The 24,357-nt window shown below is 51.0% G+C and overlaps 1 protein-coding gene across 1 annotated transcript; it reads left to right on the forward strand.

Annotated features, from left to right (window-relative positions):
- Nucleotides 1-10,169: 10,169 nt before the first annotated feature.
- Nucleotides 10,170-15,279, forward strand: LOC140071399 (CD59 glycoprotein-like). The gene is made up of 4 exons (XM_072119088.1): nucleotides 10,170-10,313; nucleotides 14,194-14,268; nucleotides 14,725-14,823; nucleotides 14,905-15,279. Exons 2-4 carry the CDS (start codon nucleotides 14,199-14,201, stop codon nucleotides 15,102-15,104), a joined length of 369 nt encoding a protein of 122 aa, XP_071975189.1. The 5' UTR covers nucleotides 10,170-10,313; nucleotides 14,194-14,198; the 3' UTR covers nucleotides 15,105-15,279.
- Nucleotides 15,280-24,357: the final 9,078 nt, after the last annotated feature.

Here is a 24,357-nt window from a genome sequence, read left to right on the forward strand (position 1 = left end):
GATTACACATCTCTCCAGGGACAATACATAGCACTGGCTGCAGGGAGCACAGAGCACAGCAGTGTGAGGTCTGATTACACATCTCTCCAGGGACAATACATAACACTGGCTGCAGAGAGCACAGAGCACAGCAGTGTGAGGTCTGATTACACATCTCTCCAGGGACAATACATAACACTGGCTGCAGAGAGCACAGAGCACAGCAGTGTGAGGTCTGATTACACATCTCTCCAGGGACAATATATAACACTGACTGCAGAGAGCACAGAGCACAGCAGTGTGAGGTCTGATTACACATCTCTCCAGGGACAGTACATAACACTGGCTGCAGAGAGCACAGAGCACAGCAGTGTGAGGTCTGATTACACATCTCCCCAGGGACAATACATAACACTGGCTGCAGAGAGCACAGAGCACAGCAGTGTGAGGTCTGATTATACATCTCTCCAGGGACAATACATAACACTGGCTGCAGAGAGCACAGAGCACAGCAGTGTGAGGTCTGATTACACATCTCTCCAGGGACAATACATAACACTGGCCGCAGAGAGCACAGAGCACAGCAGTGTGAGGTCTGATTACACATCTATCCAGGGACAATACATAACACTGGCTGCAGAGAGCACAGAGCACAGCAGTGTGAGGTCTGATTACACATCTCTCCAGGGATGATACATAACACTGGCTGCAGAGAGCACAGCAGTGTGAGGTCTGATTACACATCTCTCCAGGGACAATACATAACAGTGGCTACAGAGAGCACAGCAGTGTGAGGACACACTCCCAGTGCACTTGAAAAAGATACAATCCTGGAATATAAATCCATATATCACAGTCCTATTCATTATAGTTGGGGCGCTGTATACATGATACATTATGTTTGGGGCCCGGCAGCGCTGGGTAAAAACAGTGTTTAATTATTACACATTTTTTATTATACAGTTTTATAGCCCAAGAAGGCAGGAGGAGGAGGAGCGGCAGCGGGGAGAGGTAGCGCTTCCTTTATGTATTTTTCCTTGTTTTTTGGAGATTGTGTTCTTCAGAGTTCAGGGTGCGGACAGTCACTGGATCGGGGACTGTACTGGTTATCACAATGGGACAATATTATTGTTTTGTATTTCATTGTCTTTTATTTTCATGTACGGTTCTACGGGCTCTTTGGGGGATGGGTCTCTTTTAAGTCGTATACTATAGGGTCTCATTAAGTAAAACGCTTATTCCTGCCTATGACAACCAATCAGTGCTCAGCTTTCATTTTTGTAAAGCAGTTTAAGAAATAAAAGCTGTTCCGTGATTGGTTGCTGTTTGCAGCTAGGACATTTTTGATAAATGGGGGCTAGTATTTTGACCCAAGAGCCAGAACCAGGGCAGTTTGACCTGAGAATTCGGTACAGGAGGTGAGAGAGGTAGAGGCCTGTGTTGGTGGCTCCGGCAAGCACTAGCCTGGCCCATGGTGAAGCATTAGTGAGCCACAGCCAGCACCCAGGACCACTATGTTACCCCCAAAGGGCCATGCTGGATTTTAGGCAGCACCTATTGTTAGGGGTTACCCCTCTGGTGTTATCCAGTTGCCCCTTTATCTTCTGCCTGGAAAACCAGGACCCCTATGAGGACAGCAGTGTAAAGTATCAGGGGTCAGGCAGGAGAAGAGTCAGAGACAGTGCAGGGTCGGGGCAGGCAGCAATCAGGCACAATACAAGGTGCAGGTCAGGGGTTAGTGCAGGCAGAGATCAGAGACAGATAAACCACCTGCCATGTTTAAGGCACCGGGGAACAAAGGAGCCGGAGTAAAGAGTAAGGGCACGTTCACGCGTTCAGGCCAAAAGCAGGGGGTGTATCATAATGGCGAAAACTGCATCGGAAAAACTGAACATGTGAACAGAGTTATGAGGTGTCACCACCATCACATAGACATCTCCTAACCCTGTGTGGTTGTGGCTTTACCTGCACCAGATTGGCGTTGATATTCAGAATCCATCCAGGGAGATTCTCTAGTAACACAAAGCATTTGGTTTCCTCTCCGGGACAATCGGCCACCACCTCATGGGGAGTGTTTTTCCTCCTTCTGGATCCTGTAGTCTCATGTTCTGCTGTTGGGGGATTTTGTCATCTTCTTGACAACAATGTGTCACCTGGGAGTGTCCAAGACAAACACATTCCCTAATAATTCCTTAGACGAGGCTCAGGTCCTTGTTCCCAGCACAATGTGTATAATGTACTGTACAGTATAATGTACGGCCAAGCAGGTGATCAGGGCGCTGTACCATGCACACAGCTATACCGTGCACCCAGCTATACCGTGCACCCAGCTATACCATGCACCGAGCTATACCACGCACCCAGCTATACCATGCACCCAGCTATACCGTGCACCCAGCTATACCATGCACCGAGCTATACCACGCACACAGCTATACCATGCACCCAGCTATACCATGCACCCAGCTATACCGTGCACCCAGCTATACCATGCACCGAGCTATACCACGCACACAGCTATACCATGCACCCAGCTATACCATGCACACAGCTATACCACGCACCCAGCTATACCATGCACACAGCTATACCATGCACACAGCTATACCATGCACCCAGCTATACCACGCACCCAGCTATACCACGCACACAGCTATACCATGCACCCAGCTATACCATGCACCCAGCTATACCATGCACACAGCTATACCATGCACCCAGCTATACCATGCACACAGCTATACCATGCACACAGCTATACCGTGCACCCAGCTATACCATGCACCGAGCTATACCACGCACACAGCTATACCATGCACCCAGCTATACCATGCACCCAGCTATACCACGCACCCAGCTATACCATGCACACAGCTATACCATGCCCACAGCTATACCACGCACCCAGCTATACCACGCACACAGCTATACCATGCACCCAGCTATACCATGCACCCAGCTATACCACGCACCCAGCTATACCATGCACACAGCTATACCATGCCCACAGCTATACCACGCACCCAGCTATACCACGCACACAGCTATACCATGCACACAGCTATACCATGCACCCAGCTATACCACGCACACAGCTATACCATGCACCCAGCTATACCATGCACCCAGCTATACCATGCACACAGCTATACCACGCACACAGCTATACCATGCACCCAGCTATACCATGCACCCAGCTATACCACGCACACAGCTATACCATGCACACAGCTATACCATGCACCCAGCTATACCATGCACCCAGCTATACCACGCACACAGCTATACCACACACACAGCTATACCATGTACCCAGCTATACCACGCACACAGCTATACCACACACACAGCTATACCATGTACCCAGCTATACCGTGCACCCAGCTATACCATGCACCCAGCTATACCATGCACCCAGCTATACCACGCACACAGCTATACCATGCACCCAGCTATACCATGCACACAGCTATACCATGCACACAGCTATACCGTGCACCCAGCTATACCATGCACCCAGCTATACCACGCACACACCTATACCATGCACACAGATATACCACGCACACAGCTATACCACGCACACAGCTATACCATGCACACAGCTATACCATGCACACAGCTATACTATGCACACAGCTATACCATGCACACAGCTATACCATGCACCCAGCTATACCATGCACCCAGCTATACCACGCACACAGCTATACCACGCACCCAGCTATACCACGCACCCAGCTATACCACGCACACAGCTATACCATGCACACAGCTATACCATGCCCACAGCTATACCACGCACCCAGCTATACCACGCACACAGCTATACCACGCACACAGCTATACCATGCACCCAGCTATACCATGCACCCAGCTATACCACGCACACAGCTATACCACGCACCCAGCTATACCATGCACCCAGCTATACCATGCACCCAGCTATACCACGCACCCAGCTATACCACGCACACAGCTATACCATGCACACAGCTATACCATGCACACAGCTATACCACGCACCCAGCTATACCATGCACACAGCTATACCACGCACACAGCTATACCATGCACCCAGCTATACCATGCACACAGCTATTCCATGCACCCAGCTATACCACGCACCGAGCTATACCATGCACCCAGCTATACCACGCACCGAGCTATACCATGCACCCAGCTATACCACGCACCCAGCTATACCATGCACACAGCTATACCATGCACACAGCTATACCATGCACACAGCTATACCATGCACCCAGCTATACCACGCACCCAGCTATACCACGCACCTAGCTATACCATGCACCCAGCTATACCATGCACCAAGCTATACCATGCACCCAGCTATACCATGCACCCAGCTATACCACGCACCCAGCTATACCACGCACCCAGCTATACCACGCACCCAGCTATACCATGCACCCAGCTATACCATGCACACAGCTATACCACACACACACCTATACCATGCACACAGCTATACCATGCACCCAGCTATACCATGCACCCAGCTATACCACGCACCCAGCTATACCACGCACCCAGCTATACCACGCACCCAGCTATACCATGCACCCAGCTATTCCACGCACCCAGCTATACCACGCACACACCTATACCACGCACCCAGCTATACCACGCACCTAGCTATACCATGCACACAGCTATACCATGCACCAAGCTATACCATGCACCCAGCTATACCACGCACCCAGCTATACCATGCACACAGCTATACCATGCACCCAGCTATACCATGCACCCAGCTATACCACGCACACAGCTATACCATGTACCCAGCTATACCACGCACACAGCTATACCGTGCACCCAGCTATACCATGCACACAGCTATACCATGCACCCAGCTATACCATGCACACAGCTATACCACGCACACAGCTATACCATGCACCCAGCTATACCATGCACACAGCTATACCATGCACACAGCTATACCGTGCACCCAGCTATACCGTGCACCCAGCTATACCACGCACACACCTATACCATGCACACAGATATACCACGCACACAGCTATACCACGCACACAGCTATACCATGCACACAGCTATACTATGCACACAGCTATACCATGCACACAGCTATACCATGCACCCAGCTATACTATGCACACAGCTATACCACGCACCCAGCTATACCATGCACACAGCTATACCATGCACCCAGCTATACCGTGCACCCAGCTATACCACGCACACAGCTATACCACGCACACAGCTATACCACGCACACAGCTATACCATGCACACAGCTATACCATGCACCCAGCTATACCACGCACACAGCTATACCACGCACACAGCTATACCACGCACACAGCTATACCATGCACCCAGCTATACCACGCACACAGCTATACCATGCACCCAGCTATACCATGCACCCAGCTATACCACGCACACAGCTATACCATGCACCCAGCTATACCACGCACCCAGCTATACCATGCACACAGCTATACCACGCACACAGCTATACCATGCACCCAGCTATACCACGCACCCAGCTATACCACGCACACAGCTATACCACGCACCGAGCTATACCATGCACCCAGCTATACCACGCACCGAGCTATACCATGCACCCAGCTATACCACGCACACAGCTATACCATGCACACAGCTATACCACGCACACAGCTATACCACGCACACACCTATACCACGCACCCAGCTATACCATGCACCCAGCTATACCATGCACACAGCTATACCACCACACAGCTATACCACGCACACAGCTATACCATGCACACAGCTATACCACGCACACAGCTATACCATGCACCCAGCTATACCACGCACACAGCTATACCATGCACACAGCTATACCACGCACACAGCTATACCATGCACCCAGCTATACCATGCACACAGCTATACCATGCACACAGCTATACCATGCACCCAGCTATACCACGCACACAGCTATACCATGCACCCAGCTATACCACGCACACAGCTATACCACGCACACACCTATACCACGCACCCAGCTATACCATGCATCCAGCTATACCATGCACACAGCTATACCACGCACACAGCTATACCACGCACCCAGCTATACCACGCACCCAGCTATACCACGCACACAGCTATACCACGCACCCAGCTATACCATGCACCCAGCTATACCATGCACACAGCTATACCATGCACACAGCTATACCATGCACACAGCTATACCACACACACAGCTATACCATGCACACAGCTATACCATGCACACAGCTATACCACGCACCCAGCTATACCATGCACACAGCTATACCATGCACCCAGCTATACCACGCACACAGCTATACCACGCACACAGCTATACCATGCACCCAGCTATACCATGCACCCAGCTATACCACGCACACAGCTATACCATGCACCCAGCTATACCATGCACCCAGCTATACCACGCACCCAGCTATACCACGCACCCAGCTATACCATGCACCCAGCTATACCATGCACACAGCTATACCATGCACACAGCTATACCATGCACACAGCTATACCACGCACCCAGCTATACCATGCACCCAGCTATACCATGCACCCAGCTATACCATGCACCCAGCTATACCACGCACCCAGCTATACCATGCACACAGCTATACCATGCACCCAGCTATACCACGCACACAGCTATACCACGCACACAGCTATACCATGCACCCAGCTATACCATGCACCCAGCTATACCACGCACACAGCTATACCATGCACCCAGCTATACCATGCACCCAGCTATACCACGCACCCAGCTATACCACGCACCCAGCTATACCACGCACCCAGCTATACCATGCACCCAGCTATACCACGCACACAGCTATACCACGCACACAGCTATACCATGCACACAGCTATACCATGCACCCAGCTATACCACGCACCCAGCTATACCATGCACACAGCTATACCATGCACACAGCTATACCATGCACCCAGCTATTCCACGCACCCAGCTATACCACGCACACACCTATACCACGCACCCAGCTATACCACGCACCCAGCTATACCACGCACACACCTATACCACGCACCCAGCTATACCACGCACCCAGCTATACCACGCACACAGCTATACCATGCACACAGCTATACCACGCACACAGCTATACCATGCACCCAGCTATACCATGCACACAGCTATACCATGCACCCAGCTATTCCACGCACCCAGCTATACCACGCACACACCTATACCACGCACCCAGCTATACCACGCACCCAGCTATACCATGCACACAGCTATACCACGCACACAGCTATACCATGCACCCAGCTATTCCACGCACCCAGCTATACCACGCACACACCTATACCACGCACCCAGCTATACCACGCACCCAGCTATACCACGCACACAGCTATACCATGCACACAGCTATACCACGCACACAGCTATACCATGCACCCAGCTATACCATGCACCCAGTACAATAGGCCTCCTTGTTATCTGCAGGATCACAGTTTCTTCCCCTGCCTCCGGAACTGACGGACAAGATAAGAAGAAGACGTGTACACGGGGAGCAAAGCCAAATCCTCCCGCACCGTCACTTCCAAAAATCCTTCCAAAAATAGATCAACGTTTCATTTTTCAAAGGTCAATCGCTGAAAACAGCGCCACACCTTTCCCATAGGTTGTGCTGAGTAATGCAGAAGTGGATGGGTTTATGCTGCAGTACAAGACATGACCCGTGACGGCGCTGTTTTTGCATGTTTTTTTTCCTAATCTTTTACACCCGGGTCGGTTCTAATCCTTGCTGTGGCTTGTGCTTCTATGACAGGACTCGGGCAGGGCAGATATTTTTCTCCTTTTCTCACCAGGGGTGATTTATTTGGCTCAAGGACATGGCAGAGAGAGATGGATAATAATTAAAAAATCCCCGCCCTATGTAATAAATCACTATATTATCTCATCAGCGATATATGTTCTGACTTCTGACCTCACACTGCTGTGCTCTGTGCTCTCTGCAGCCAGTGTTATGTATTGTCCCTGGAGAGATGTGTAATCAGACCTCACACTGCTGTGCTCTGTGCTCTCTGCAGCCAGTGTTATGTATTGTCCCTGGAGAGATGTGTAATCAGACCTCACACTGCTGTTCTCTGTGCTCTCTGCAGCCAGTGTTATGTATTGTCCCTGGAGATATGTGTAATCAGACCTCACACTGCTGTGCTCTGTGCTCTCTGCAGCCAGTGTTATGTATTGTCCCTGGAGAGATGTGTAATCAGACCTCACACTGCTGTGCTCTGTGCTCTCTGCAGTCAGTGTTATGTATTGTCCCTGGAGAGATGTGTAATCAGACCTCACACTGCTGTGCTCTGTGCTCTCTGCAGCCAGTGTTATGTATTGTACCTGGAGAGATGTGTAATCAGACCTCACACTGCTGTGCTCTGTGCTCTCTGCAGCCTGTGTTATGTATTGTCCCTGGAGAGATGTGTAATCAGACCTCACACTGCTGTGCTCTGTGCTCTCTGCAGCCAGTGTTATGTATTGTCCCTGGAGAGATGTGTAATCAGACCTCACACTGCTGTGCTCTGTGCTCTCTGCAGCCAGTGTTATGTATTGTCCCTGGACAGATGTGTAATCAGACCTCACACTGCTGTGCTCTGTGCTCTCTGCAGCCAGTGTTATGTATTGTCCCTGGAGAGATGTGTAATCAGACCTTTGAGTATGTTGTTAGTAGCAGCAGGACTGTGATATATGGATTTATATTCCAGGATTGTAGTTTCTCCAGGTGCACTGGGGGCGTGTCCTCACACTGCTGTGCTCTGTACTGCTCTTTTCTCTCTGTGGTCTGTGTTATTGTAAATCAAGAGATGTGTAATCAGACCTATATATAAGATGTTAGTAGAAGCAGGACAGTAAAATATGTTTTTACATTCCAGGATTGTACTAGGGTGTGTCCTCACACTGCTGTGCTCTGCACTACTGCACAGATGACTATTGATAAGCCCCTTCTACACTGGCGTTTTTCACGCGCGAGTTCTGCGCGTGCATTTGACGCGCAGAACTCGCATTGCACTCTGTCCCATTGTATTCAATGGCTCTTTCTCCATTAGCGTTGTTTTTAACGCGCGTGCTTGCGTTCGTTTTCACGCGCGTCAAAATCGCAGCATGCTCTATTTTTGCGGGTTTTTCACGCCCCATTCAAGTCTATGGAGATGCATCAAGAACGCATTGCACTCGCAATCATTGCAAGTGCAATGCGAGTGCAATGCGTTTTAAACGTAAGGGTTGCTAGGTGACCAGAATAACATTATTTCCCCTGCTCGCGAACGATCATTTAATTATAAAAACACAATGAAGAACAGTGAAGAATAGAATAAAAACATTGTACACAGTGACCACAGGATCATTTAAGTGAAAAACACAGTGCAGAACACAGTGCAGAATAGATTACAGATGTTCGGCACATCTGCTTACTTGTCGGGAGATACGCGCGGAACGGTGCGAACAAAATAGCATGTGAAGAACAATATATATGTGTGAAGAACACATTGCAGATGTATTTAAACATCTGCAATGTGTTCTTCACACACATATATATTGTTCTTCACATGCTATTTTGGGCGCACCGTTCCGCGCGCATCTCCCGACAAGTAAGCAGATGTGCCGAACATCTGCAATCTATTCTTCACTGTGTTTTTCACTGTGTTTTTCACTTAAATGATCCTGTGGTCACTGTTTTTATTCTATTCTTCACTGTTCTTCACATCTGATAACTTGTCGGGAGATAATATACGCGCGGAACAGTGAAGAATAGATCGCAGATGTTTGCAATTTATCAGAAGACATTATTTTTCAATTAAATAACACATTTTAATCCCAAACCATGGTCCCTTTGAAAAATGCTCGAGTCTCCCATTGAATCGCGCGTGAAAAATGCGCCGAAAACGCAAAAAAACGCTAACAACACGCGCGTGAAAAACGCAAAAACGCTAATTACTCCAAGGAAAAATGGAACAAAAAACGCAGGCAAAAACGTCAGTTTTTCACGCATTGCACCCTGACGTGAAACGCAACGCTAGTGTGGAAGGGGCCTTACTGTTTATATCTATCTATAGTTAGAGAATCTTTATGCCCCTGCTGATGGTTTCTCCCGGCACAGGACGGATGCTACATGTCTGCAGTGTGTTCCCTCCTGGAATAATAGGATTAGCAGCTGCGCTGTCAGTGAAGGGGTTAATGTGAAGCCCCTCCCACAGTGATGAGGGGGAGGGGGAGGTCTGGGCTTTAGTCCACAACAGAAGCTGCTGGTGCACAGAGCTGGTATACGGGCTGCAGGGTAAGGATGTGCTGTATATACTGCTCCGGGGGGTCAGTGGCCGGGGGTGCGTGTCCCGCTCTGTCTGTCCTGGGGGTCATACTGCATGGAGGGCGGCTGTGCTGTCATGTGACTCCTGCCCCTCTAAGAGGGGTTGTGGTGGGTGCGGTGTTATATATCGGGGGTCTGGGGGGTGCCGAGGGGTTGTGGTGGGTGCGGTGTTATATATCGGGGGTCTGGGTGGGTGCTGAGGGGTTGTGGTGGGTGCGGTGTTATATATCGGGGGTCTGGGGGGTGCTGAGGGGTTGTGGTGGGTGCGGTGTTATATATCGGGGGTCTGGGGGGTGCCGAGGGGTTTGGTGGGTGCGGTGTTATATATCGGGGGTCTGGGGGGTGCTGAGGGGTTGTGGTGGGTGCGGTGTTATATATCGGGGGTCTGGGGGGTGCTGAGGGGTTGTGGTGGGTGCGGTGTTATATATCGGGGGTCTGGGGGGTGCTGAGGGGTTGTGGTGGGTGCGGTGTTATATATCGGGGGTGCTGAGGGGTTGTGGTGGGTGCGGTGTTATATATCGGGGGTCTGGGGGGTGCTGAGGGGTTGTGGTGGGTGCGGTGTTATATATTGGGGGTCTGGGGGGTGCTGAGGGGTTGTGGTGGGTGCGGTGTTATATATCGGGGGTCTGGGGGGTGCCGAGGGGTTTGGTGGGTGCGGTGTTATATATCGGGGGTCTGGGGGGTGCCGAGGGGTTTGGTGGGTGCATTCTCTGGACCAGGACCTTGCCGATGGTGGAAAGAGGGACTGTTGGTTTCTAGAAACTGCGCCCCCCCCCCTTGCCTCCAGGTTGTGCCTAGTACAGGCGGCCCCCTACTTAAGAACACCCGACTCACAGACGACCCCTAGTTACAAACGAACCTCTGGACGTTGCCAATTTGACTTTGCATAGAGATTTTGGACGCCTCTGCTTGCTCTCTGGCGCCCCGTTGCCTCCAGGTTGTGTCTAGTATTGCGGTTTAGTTTTGCTTTCGGGGCCCCTCGTCCTGTAGGCGCTGTGTATGTAGTGGAGGAGTCTATAGGGTGATGAGTCGGGTGAGTATAACGTGTTCGTTCTCTCCACTGTTTATGCTTTTAAATATGTTTTCTGAGGGAAACCATCAGCAAGTAGCTGCCGACTGATCTATAATGATTGCCCAATGTATGGGGGTGGCGGGACGTAAACATGTTTTTTGGGGGATGTTTGAGTCCCGGTGTCTTACCCCACACCCCCACTGCTATAAATATCCCTTTAATCCTTCCTGTGGCACCTGACATATACAGTATCGGTAATAGTATCTGGATTGTCAGGGGTTAAAAGGGGCCTCCCGTAGTCTTCTCTGAGGGTCCCCCATTTGTAGGGGTTCACCTTACAGGTAGCGTGTGTGCTCTACCTGTTGATCAGTTCATAGGGGCCCCCCTGTCCTTGTTGCCAGGGGGTCCTTGCATCATCCCTGCTGCCGGGGGGTCCTCACCTCGCCCCGTCCTCTCTATAAGGGATTACTCGTTGTGCCTAGAAAACTATTTAAATGATAATGAAACATAATTTGGATACAGTTTTGGCTTGGATACAGTTTTGGCTTGGATACATTTAGCCTCGTCTTCTTGCTGATTGGTTTATCCTTCGCAGTTTTCTGTTGGGAAACAATCGCAAGGTAATAAAACCAATAAAATATTAATGAGTTGCCTCGGGCGGCGCTTTAAGATTGGGATAAGAATGTGGGGCGTGCGATGTCCTTCCAGGAAGGAATTTTCCTCCTGATGTGGATGTTGTAAGGTCCGGGGCGGTGACGCCATGTTTTATATCAGAGTGTGATATGGGAAGTCACATGAGAGGGAATGACTCACTATTAATCCGTTCTTAAAGGGGATGTACAGGGGAAATCCTGCTGTAACCTGGGATGACGCCTAGCAGCCAGTGTGTAGTGTCTAAACAGCGCCTCCACAGGGGAAACAAAGTATTACACAGGGACTATCCATGGAAAACTGATGACCGCGCAGACTGCACCCTGTGTTGTGTATTGTCCCTGGAGAGATGTGTAATCAGACCTCACACTGCTGTGCTCTGTGCTCTCTGCAGCCAGTGTTATGTATTGTCCCTGGAGAGATGTGTAATCAGACCTCACACTGCTGTGCTCTGTACTCTCTGCAGCCAGTGTTATGTATTGTCCCTGGAGAGATGTGTAATCACACCTCACACTGCTGTGCTCTGTGCTCTCTGCAGCCAGTGTTATGTATTGTCCCTGGAGAGATGTGTAATCAGACCTCACACTGCTGTGCTCTGTGCTCTGTGCAGCCAGTGTTATGTATTGTCCCTGGAGAGATGTGTAATTAGACCTCACACTGCTGTGCTCTGTGCTCTCTGCAGCCAGTGTTATTTATTGTCCCTGGAGAGATGTGTAATCAGACCTCACACTGCTGTGCTCTGTGCTCTCTGCAGCCAGTGTTATGTATTGTCCCTGGAGAGATGTGTAATCAGACCTCACACTGCTGTGCTCTGTGCTCTCTGCAGCCAGTGTTATGTATTGTCCCTGGAGAGATGTGTAATCAGACCTCACACTGCTGTGCTCTGTGCTCTCTGCAGCCAGTGTTATGTATTGTCCCTGGAGAGATGTGTAATCAGACCTCACACTGCTGTGCTCTGTGCTCTCTGCAGCCAGTGTTATGTATTGTGCCTGGAGAGATGTGTAATCAGACCTCACACTGCTGTGCTCTGTGCTCTCTGCAGCCAGTGTTATGTATTGTCCCTGGAGAGATGTGTAATCAGACCTCACACTGCTGTGCTCTGTGCTCTCTGCAGCCAGTGTTATGTACTGTCCCTGGAGAGCTGTGTAATCAGACCTCACACTGCTGTACTCTGTGCTCTCTGCAGCCAGTGTTATGTGAGTGGCTACTAAAGTACAGAACTAAAAGCCTATCACAGTAGGCACTCAAATAGAGGGGCTATGGAGTTTTTCATAATGCCCCCAGTGCACACGGAGAAGCTATAAACCCATTTATCACAGTCCTGCTGCTACTAACAACATACACAAAGGTCTGATTACACATCTCTCCAGGGACAATACATAACACTGGCTGCAGAGAGCACAGAGCACAGCAGTGTGAGTTCTGATTACACATCTCTCCAGGGACAATACATAACACTGGCTGCAGAGAGCACAGAGCACAGCAGTGTGAGGTCTGATTACACATCTCTCTAGGGACAATACATAACACTGGCTGCAGAGAGCACAGAGCACAGCAGTGTGAGGTCTGATTACACATCTCTCCAGGGACAATACATAACACTGGCTGCAGAGAGCACAGAGCACAGCAGTGTGAGGTCTGATTACACATCTCTCCAGGGACAATACATAACACTGGCTGCAGAGAGAACAGAGCACAGCAGTGTGAGGACTGATTACACATCTCTCCAGGGACAATACATAACACTGGCTGCAGAGAGCACAGAGCACAGCAGTGTGAGGTCTGATTACACATCTCTCCAGGGACAATACATAACACTGGCTGCAGAGAGCACAGAGCACAGCAGTGTGGGGTCTGATTACACATCTCTCCAGGGACAGTACATAACACTGGCTGCAAAGAACACAGAGCACAGCAGTGTGAGGTCTGATTACACATCTCTCCAGGGACAATACATAACACTGGCTGCAGAGAGAACAGAGCACAGCAGTGTGAGGACTGATTACACATCTCTCCAGGGACAATACATAACACTGGCTGCAGAGAGCACAGAGCACAGCAGTGTGAGGTCTGATTACACATCTCTCCAGGGACAATACATAACACTGGCTGCAGTCTGTACGGTCACACCTACTAATACTATTATTAGGGGGACTCCCCTTTGATGCTGTTCTCTCTTGTATACAGGAATCATGCGCGGTGCTGGGACTTGCTGCGTTGTCCTCGCTGTAGGACTGGTCATCCTCTCGTTATGTTCTTCAGGTAAGTCTGGACGGGGTCATACATGTATATCACTGGACATGTCACTCGTGTAGGGGGCGGGGCACATGCGGGGGGTGTACAGAACATGGAGGTGACTGGGGATGGATGAAGACCAGTTCTGCAGGATTAGAGGAATTCTGGTTATCACAACATAAAGGAGGTGAAATATCACGGACACGTATCACACACGCGTGTGCTGCGCCGTCCTGCCCCCCCCCCCCCCTCTCCGATACATACAGTACAGGGGTCCGCAGGAAATGTCTCTCCATGATACCCCGGCCTATTACAGAGTCTATGGAGGGAGGAGGGGGCCTCCTGTGTATGCACTATATGGCGGCATAGGGAGTAACACAGGGATGTGTCACAAGACGTTGCGTTCTCTGCTGTGTCTATGGTGGGGGGTAGGTAAGTGCTGCCCCCTATAGGTCCTCATGTCTGTGTCTTCTCCTTATACAGCTCTGGCTTTAAATTGCTACAAATGCGGCTTTACCGCCTCGAAATGCGAAAGCCAAACGGCCTGCGCCGCCGGGGAAGACGCCTGCATCTCGGTTAAAGGTAGGTGAGGCCTGACGCTAGGTAGGTGAGTCGCCCCTCGAAGGGGCCTGACAGTAACCATATTCACCCCTGTCTCTGCAGCTTCAGACGGCTCGGTGTCCTACGGCTGCAGAGCGTACAGCCGCTGCAACATCGACAGCGTCGGGAACGACTACAACCTGGGTAACCTGAAATACCAGTGCTGCCAGAGCAACCTGTGCAACGGGGGCATGGCGGCCCACCCCAGCACCTACCTGCTGCTCAGCCTGGCGGGGGCGCTCATACTCATACTCATGTCCTGATCTCCCCTCCGCACCAGTATCTGGGGCAAAGCTTCAAGAAACATTAATCTCACTTATATATAGAATCAGACTGGAAGCCGCAACATGAAGATTACACAGAGAGCGCTGACTGTGCGCACCACTAATCCAGGGAGGATCTGATTGTATGATATAATAAAGTCCTCACTCCTACTGATCCCGAGTTACATCCTGTATTATACCCCAGAGCTGCACTCACTATTCTGCTGCTGGTGCAGTCACTGTGTACATACATGACATTACTTATCCTGTACTGATCCTGAGTTACATCCTGTATTATACCCCAGAGCTGCACTCACTATTCTGCTGCTGGTGCAGTCACTGTGTACATACATGACATTACTTATCCTGTACTGATCCTGAGTTACATCCTGTATTATACCCCAGAGCTGCACTCACTATTCTGCTGCTGGTGCAGTCACTGTGTACATACATGACATTACTTATCCTGTACTGATACTGAGTTACATCCTGTATTATACCCGAGATCTGCACTCACTATTCTGCTGCTGGTGCAGTCACTGTGTACATACATGACATTACTTATCCTGTACTGATCCTGAGTTACATCCTGTATTATACCCCAGAGCTGCACTCACTATTCTGCTGCTGGTGCAGTCACTGTACATACATGACATTACTTATCCTGTACTGATCCTGAGTTACATCCTGTATTATACTCCAGAGCTGCACTCACTATTCTGCTGCTGGTGCAGTCACTGTGTACATACATGACATTACTTATCCTGTACTGATCCTGAGTTACATCCTGTATTATACTCCAGAGCTGCCCTCACTATTCTGCTGCTGGTGCAGTCACTGTGTACATACATGACATTACTTATCCTGTACTGATCCTGAGTTACATCCTGTAAATCTTTTATTTTATATATAAAAATGAAAAACATTACAACAATAAACATAAATCAAGCCATAACTTCTGGCAAAACAAAACAATAATAATAATAATAATAACAAAACAATAATACAAACTAAAAGAGACTTACAAAAATCTCCTGGCCCAGCCACACACACACACCACACAATCAGCATTATAAAACAAAACCTTCACCCAATCCCACCACCTAATTTTTTTTTTTTTTATATAATTTTTTATAATAATTTTTTTTTTTTTTTTTTTTTCCATAAATAACTAAAGAATACACAGCAAAAAAAAGACAAACAGGAAATAAAAACATTAAATATAACTAACTAAATCCCACGCCCATCACCCTCCCACCCAGACACTGGTCTAACGTCCAAAGTTCGCGCTATATAGTCCAGACCAGTGCCCAGGATCATACTGTCCAAATCCCGTCCACCCCCCTCCCAACCTAACACCCTAACACCAACACCCCAAAACCAACCAAGCTGTATACACATTAACTATAACTACATAAATACACACTGTACACAAAATACAAACACATTAAACATATCAACATATAACAAACCAACCACATAAAGCCCAGGTTCGGTGCCTGCAAGCCCCTACATCTCTATAACCTCAGATACAAAACAAAAATCTACAGTGTCAGCTTCAGCCCAACACCAGGAACGGAGATGACAGACTAAGGGACACTAAAGGAGAACCCCCTCCAAAGGAGAGAGGCCCTCCCCGTGCCCAGCCTCTCATACTCCAGAGAGCGCACCTTCACCAGGTCACCCAGAATGTTCCTAACCACCTCATCCACCGGGAGGATTTTACGCTGCGTCGATACTAAACACCGTGCGTTCCACGTGTGGTACCTGACCACTAGGCTAACTAGGAATAACGTGCAGCGGTCCCGGCCACCCAGGCCTCTGAATGCTCCATAGGCCCACTCCGCATAGGAGAGACCGGCCAACCCGGGCCAATGGATGGAAGCGCCCACCCGGTTGTACACCTCTGTGTTAAAGGGGCACTGAAGCAGGAAGTGGTCCATGCTCTCCAGCAGGCCACCGCACTCCTCCCGGGGACAACCCCTTTCCTCAGAGCTCCTACACTTCAGATTGTCCCTCACACACAGCTTTCCATGGAAGCAGCGCCAAGTCAAGTCCCAAAACTTCAAGGGGATCCTGATGGAATTCAAAAGACCTAAACCCACCCCAAGATCCCGACTTGGGCAATCCCTGAGGGCCAGAGGCTTCTGGAAATGGGTCAACAGAACCCTTTTGTCAAGGAGTTTCCTCGACATGGTCCTGATCTCCCACATTCCCAGACCCCACCGGCGAATCAGCTTCAGAACCGGGGTAGCGTAAGCCGGAAGATGCCCATGTGGTGTACGGAGATCCTTCACTCGCCCTCCTGTCTCCCATTCCTGGAAGAAAGGCCGAAACCATCCCCTGCAGGAGTATACCCACGGAGGAGCCCTCTCTTTCCAGAGGTTTGCTACATTGATCTTAAGAAAGGTATTCACTAGGAACACCACAGGGTTGACCATACACAACCCTCCTTGTCTCCTCGTGCGGTAAGTAACCTCCCTCTTGATTAGGTTCAGCCTATTCCCCCATAACAGCTGGAAGAACAGACTGTACACCCGAGTCCAGAGGGGTTCTGGCAACATGCACACACTGCCCAGATATATCAGCAATGGGAGCAGGTAAGTTTTAATCAAGTTCACCCTTTCCCTGAGGGTCAAAGACCAACCCTTCCACTGGTCCACCCTCTGAGCGGCGATCTTAAGCCTGCCATCCCAGTTTTGCATGGGGTAATCCCCCTGCCCAAATTCGATGCCGAGAACTTTGGCAGAGTCTTGGGGCCCTGGAAGAGTGTCCGGGAGATCAAAGCCTGGATCCCCCTCTCCCAGCCAGAGACTCTCACACTTATCCCGGTTGATCTTGGACCCAGAAGCCTCTGAGTAGCGGTCAACCTCTGACATCACCCATTGCGCCTCCCCTCTCGAGGACACAAAAACAGTGACATCATCAGCGTACGCTACCACCCTTAGAGTGGCTTCCGGTGCCGCCTGGTCCATCCCGACTCCCACCAACGGCCCACGATCAACCCTCCTAAGGAATGGGTCAATCGCGAACACGTATAAAAGTGGGCTCAGAGGACAACCCTGGCGAACACCAGACCCAACCTCAAAAGAGCGGCCAATCCAACCGTTCACAAGCGGGAAACTCTCTGCCCCTGCGTACAAAACCTTAAGCCAATTGACAAACTCCCCCGGCAGGCCATACCTCAGAAGGACAGACCAGAGGTACTCGTGGTTAACCCGATCAAACGCTTTTGCCTGATCCAAGGACAGCAAGTACCCCTTCCAGTTACCAGCCCTGCCCTGCTCCACTGCCTCCCGAACACAAAGCACAGCACTAAATGTACTGCGGCCTGGAACAGAGCAGTGCTGGGTCCCCGAAAGGAGCCGGGGCGCAAACTGCACCAGCCGATTAAACAGCACCTTTGCCAAAACCTTTCTGTCCGTATTGAGAAGCGCTATGGGACGCCAGTTCTCAATACGAGATCGGTCCTTACCCTTTGACAGAATGATCAGGGCAGACCTCCTCATTGACTTCGGCAGAGCGCCCGAGGAAAGACACTCATTGAATACCTCAGTCAAGAGGGGAACCAAGGCGTCCTTAAAGGTTTTATAAAACTCAGATGTTAAGCCATCCGGACCTGGCGATTTCTTGAGGGCGAGCCCTTCAATCGCCAGGCTGACTTCCTCTTCCCTGATCATCTCTGTCAAAACATCAAGAGAGGGGTCTACTCCTGGCTCAGGGACAGTTTCAGCCAGGAAAGCCGACATCACATCCCGATCTAGATCCTTCCTGCCCAAGAGGTGCGAGTAGAAGGATCTGACGACCTCCAGGATCCCCGATCTGGACCTTTTCAGGGATCCCGTACTGTCAACCAGTCCTGTGACAACTTTACCATTCACTGACATCTTGCAGTTTCTGTAAGGGTCGGGCGAGCGGTATTTCCCGTAATCCCTCTCAAAAACCAAAGATGCGTGTCTATCGTACTGACACCTCTTCAGCAAGGATTTCACTCTGGAGATGTCCTCACGACTACCTCCAGTCGAGACGAGATGCTCGAGTTTCCTCCTCAGGCCCTGATACAGGCGGTACCTGTCCAGGCTCCTGAGGCTCGAGAGCTGGCGGAAGAATCTCGCCACCCTTTTCTTGAGCATCTCCCACCACTCTGACTTACTGCTACAAAGGCCCAGCAATGGTACCTGGCTCTGAAGAAAGTCCTCAAAGGATTGTCTGATCTCTGCTTCCTCCAGGAGAGACGAATTGAGCTTCCAGTAGCCTCTTCCCATCCGGGGGGTCTCTGTAACATTCAGAGAAAACAAAATTAGACAGTGGTCGGAGAACTCCACCTCAACAACGGACACTGCTGAAGAAATGGCTTCCTCCTTTAAATAAAACCTGTCTATTCTAGACCAGCAGCTACCCCTATAATAGGTGAACCCCGCGTGGCCTGGGGTGTGCCGGATGTGGACATCCACCAGGCGAGCCTCACTAGCTATGCTATTAAGAGCGACGCTATCATAAGTCAGCTTGTCTCTGGAACCTCCCCTATCCTGGGACCTCGTGACAGCATTGAAGTCCCCTCCAAAGACCACCTGCCGACTTGTAAAAAGGTAGGGCTTGATCCTCATAAAGAGACACTTCCTGTCCCACTTGGACTGGGGACCATAGATGTTAATTAGGCGCAGTTCTTGTCCCTTCATGAGGACATCCAGGATCAGGCACCTCCCCATTTCTAACTCAATAACTCGTCGGCATTCTACCGGCGCGGTAAAAAGGACCGCCACTCCGCTATACGGCTCGGCCGCAAGAGACCAATAGGAAGGCCCGTGTCTCCATTCCCTCTTAGCTTTAAACACGGCCGCCAAATCTGGCAGCCTGGTCTCCTGCAAAAATAAAATGTCGGCTTCAACACGGCCGAGAAAATCAAAGGCCGCAAATCTAGCCGCATCAGACTTAATGCTGGCGACATTAATGGACGCCAGCGTCAACGGAGTGGGTGCCGCCATCATGAGTGATTAAGTTAGACGGCTTTTTTCTTACTATTTCCCTTCCCCCGACTCTCCTCTGAAGATGATGCCTTTTCCCTTTTCCCTTCAGAATTGGGGCAACTTCTTTTTAACGAAATTGAGGTGTCCATGTTATTACTGGCCCCCAAGGACCCACCCGGACCACCCTCTCCTTCGTCCTTGTCTCCTGACTCTGAGTCAGTCTCCCACTCTGAGGACCCGGCTTCCCCAGAGGATAGAGACTCGGCGCCCCCTGCAGGCTGCTCCGCCGCCACCTCCAGAACCCCACCCTCAGCCTCTCTTCCCGAGGAGGCGATCTCATCGAGGGTGAGGAACCGGTTGGAAAGCTCAACCAGAGGGGAGGAAGTTTTCCCTTCCTTAGGTACCTTAGATACGCCGCGTTTTTTCTTTTTCTGCTTGCGCTTATTTTCTAGCCAAATCCTGTTATCCTCATCCATACTCTCATAATGGGAGGACGTGGAGGACATGGCACCTTTCTCGCGCTCCATCCTCCTGACCTCCTCATCCAACTCATCATCCCTCAGGGCCTCAGTAGCATGACCAGCCTCTGAGGAAGGACCAAGGGTCACCCCAGCAACCTGAGGCTTCCCCAGTTCTCTCCCTTTTTGTCTGGCTTCAAGCCGCCTCAACTGAGAAGGTGACTTATTCTTGCTTTTCTTCACAGGCCCCTCAGCTCCTCCACCTCTGCTGGTACCTTCCCCAGCAGAAGCAACCTCATGGCTCTCCTCCACTGGGGTCACAACCGCATTGGCAAAGGAGCGAGGACAACGGCTGAAAGGGTGACCGAGCTCACCACACAGGTTACACCTAATGTCCTTACAGGATGCAGCGAGATGACCTAGCCCACCACACAAAGCGCACTTCTGCACTTGGCAGCTGGCGCTAAAGTGTGTGGGGTCACCGCACCTGTGACAGACCTTCGGCTGCCCCTGGTAGAAAATCAGGATTCTGTCCCGCCCAAGAAAGGCTGAAGAGGGAATGTGGGCGACTGTGCCGCCTGAACACTTCAACTTCATCATGAAGGTCCAGGCCCCAGACCAAATGCCAAATTCATCGCGGTTTTTCTGAGGTACCTGTACAACCTCACCATAACGACTGAGCCAAGTCATGATGTCCATGCAAGAAAGTGACTCGTTACGGGTCAAAACGGTCACCTTCTTGACTGCGTTTTGGCGAGACACTGCTTGCACAGCAAAGTCTCGCCATGCGGGCTCGTTCCTTGCCAGCTCATAATTTGACCAGAAGAGCTCTAAGCCCTCCGGCCGGACAAAGCTGACATCGAACTCCGGAGTACCATAAGGATGTATCAGGGCAAAGATGTCACTAGCCCTGAAGTTCATCTTCAGGAGGAGCTCCACCACCCTTGACCTGGGTGGGCATGCGTCACTGCCCCTCCAGCGAAGACGAACCACATTCCTACGGGAAGCTCCGGGCCCGGTTGTGGGTAAAGACCATACAGTCTCTCCCCCCCTTTTCTCTTGGAAGGCTGCCAGGCCATGCCTGTCTGTCCAGAAGGACAGATCAACCTCTCTCCCCTCTACATTGATTGACTTTTCCCCTCTCCTGAGAGCCTCCAGAAGACGCCTTTGCAAAACGCTGTTCCCAGAGCCAGGAGACAAGGAGTTAACCCCACTTGCCCCAGCGGTGACACTCGCATAGCTCCTTATGGGAGCGGCCACCACTGGGGGTGCAGATGGATCAGCACAAACCACATGATTAACCCCCTCAGCACCATCCACCACTCCCACACTATGTACATTACTGTCTCGCTTCCCTCGCTTCCTTGCATCACTCACACCAGCTGGGCCAGGAGGACCTGGGGTTGCCTCAGCGTCACTGGGCACTGGGGGTAGAGCCACCTCCATAGCTGATTCAGCCTGAGAAGAGGCAGCTCCAACCCCGATCTTACTTGTGCCCTCTGCCTCATTGGCATTAACCCCTTGTTGTCCCGCAGTTTTTCTAAGGTTGGAGCATCGCTGCTCGCTGGATGAAAGAGGCCTCCTGTCTTTATTTACTCCGGACAGTCTCTTTGTGCCATCTCCAGGGTCAGAGGAGCCAATACAAAATAAAACCTTTCCTGCGCCCTTTCCCGCAGGCTGCACAGGACGCTTGGGAGGCGCCGCACCACAAGCCCCAGCAGCCCCATCACACTGCCGCTGCTCACCGGACCTAGCAGCAGCCACAGTGCTAGGGACTACAGGAGCCACCGCCACTGCCCCTGGCACCGGGCCACCCCCCCCTCCCACTAGGGGGCAGCGCACAGTACCAGGACTTGCTGGATCGCCCTCACTGTCCGGCCTTTCAGCCGATGCCTTCCCTGCACCATCCTTGCTACTACAAACAAGGCTGCTGCTCTGCGCCATGATGGAACGTGGCTTTGCAATCTCCCCGCACCCTTGCACCGAGTCCACTGCAGGATTCGTGCTGGGCTGGGTAACGGGGCCTACACGACAGGCTGGCACTGCTGCCCGCCCGGAGGGAACAGGGAGGGGACGAAACACCAGATTCACCTCCTGAGACGCCTTGGTCTTCCTGGCTCTCTTCTTTCTCTTTAGGTCGTCATCTGGGATATCATCGCCGAAGGAAAAGTTCTGGAGGTGAACTGGGGACTCGAGCTGTCGGATCTGAGCCATTAGCGCCCCCCCCTGGCCGCTGTCATCACTTTCCTCCTCCAGGTTGGCAGAGCCGCAGCCTGATGGTAATGGCGCTTGCTCTGCAGGCAGCCTGTCGTGCGAGGCCTGCTGGTGTTGGTGCAGGCCACCAGACGGACACGGCAGGTCTTCCTCATCCTCCTCATCATCGCCATCATCCGCCTGGATCTGAAGCCCCTTTTGCTTTCTTAACTGCTCCTGGCGCATTTCCTCAAACCGGACATCGTTTTCCAACTTTTCGCGGAACGGACCGCTGTGCTCGCGGATTAGATGTCGCTTCTCCTGCAGAGCGGTGACCTCGGCTTTTAGTCTGTCTATGGTGGTCAGAAGATCAGACTTTTTCTTCTTAGTGGCCACCCCCGCTAGGGCCAAGGTCTCCCTCATCTCCTCCTGGAGCCTCCTCAGCGCTTTTCCAGCTTCCTCGTACTCACGGAGGTGCTCAGCAATCCGGGAGCCATAGATGGTAGCAGACTCCCGGGCCTTAAGATCACCCCATGCCTTTTGCACACCTCCGAGAGCACCCAGCTTTTCAGCTGAACCACCCAGCTTTCCCGCACAGTCACTCAGCTTTCCAGGAGGAGCACTCAGGCTGATGTTACTTGCCTTGATCTTCTGTGATCTGGAGACCTTGCAGCTTCCCTGGGTCTTGGGGGTGGCAGCCGAGGTCACATCGCTGCGTCCTTGGCTCCGGGCAGATCTTCTTACCCCCTCCGCTTTGGCCGGCAACTGGCTTCTCCTGCCCCCCGCCGGCCTGGTCCGAGAGGCAGAAGCCTGGGATTTTCCTGGCTCACTCATCCCAGAAACCTACTCCCTCCCTGGGGAGGAGAGAGCAGGCCTGGGTGGATTGGTCTTCCACCAGGTGGTGCAGGAGCTCAGTCACAGACAACCACACCCGTCAGCAGTTCACAGCAGAATGATCCAGCACTCACTATTCTGCTGCTGGTGCAGTCACTGTGTACATACATGACATTACTTATACTGTACTGATCCTGAGTTACATCCTGTATTATACTCCAGAGCTGCACTCACTATTCTGCTGCTGGTGCAGTCACTGTGTACATACATGACATTCCTTATCCTGTACTGATCCTGAGTTACATCCTGTATTATACCCCAGAGCTGCACTCACTATTCTGCTGCTGGTGCAGTCACTGTGTACATACATGACATTACTTATCCTGTACTGATCCTGAGTTACATCCTGTATTATACCCCAGAGCTGCACTCACTATTCTGCTGCTGGTGCAGTCACTGTGTACATACATGACATTACTTATCCTGTACTGATCCTGAGTTACATCCTGTATTATACCCCAGAGCTGCACTCACTATTCTGCTGCTGGTGCAGTCACTGTGTACATACATGACATTACTTATCCTGTACTGATCCTGAGTCACATCCTGTATTATACAACATTATCCAGTAAATATACTTGAATTTAACTGGGTGTCATCTCAGGGTTTTGTATTTATCGGTCTGTAAATTGCTGCAGACGTTTCACTACTGAATTTACAGCAGGATGTTACAAGGAAACCATTCTCCACTATTCTGGGATGAAACTATTTTATCAGAAATGACGGATCCTGCATGGCCTG

Source organism: Engystomops pustulosus, chromosome 7 (assembly GCF_040894005.1).
Source record: "Engystomops pustulosus chromosome 7, aEngPut4.maternal, whole genome shotgun sequence".
Lineage (NCBI taxonomy): Eukaryota > Metazoa > Chordata > Amphibia > Anura > Leptodactylidae > Engystomops > Engystomops pustulosus.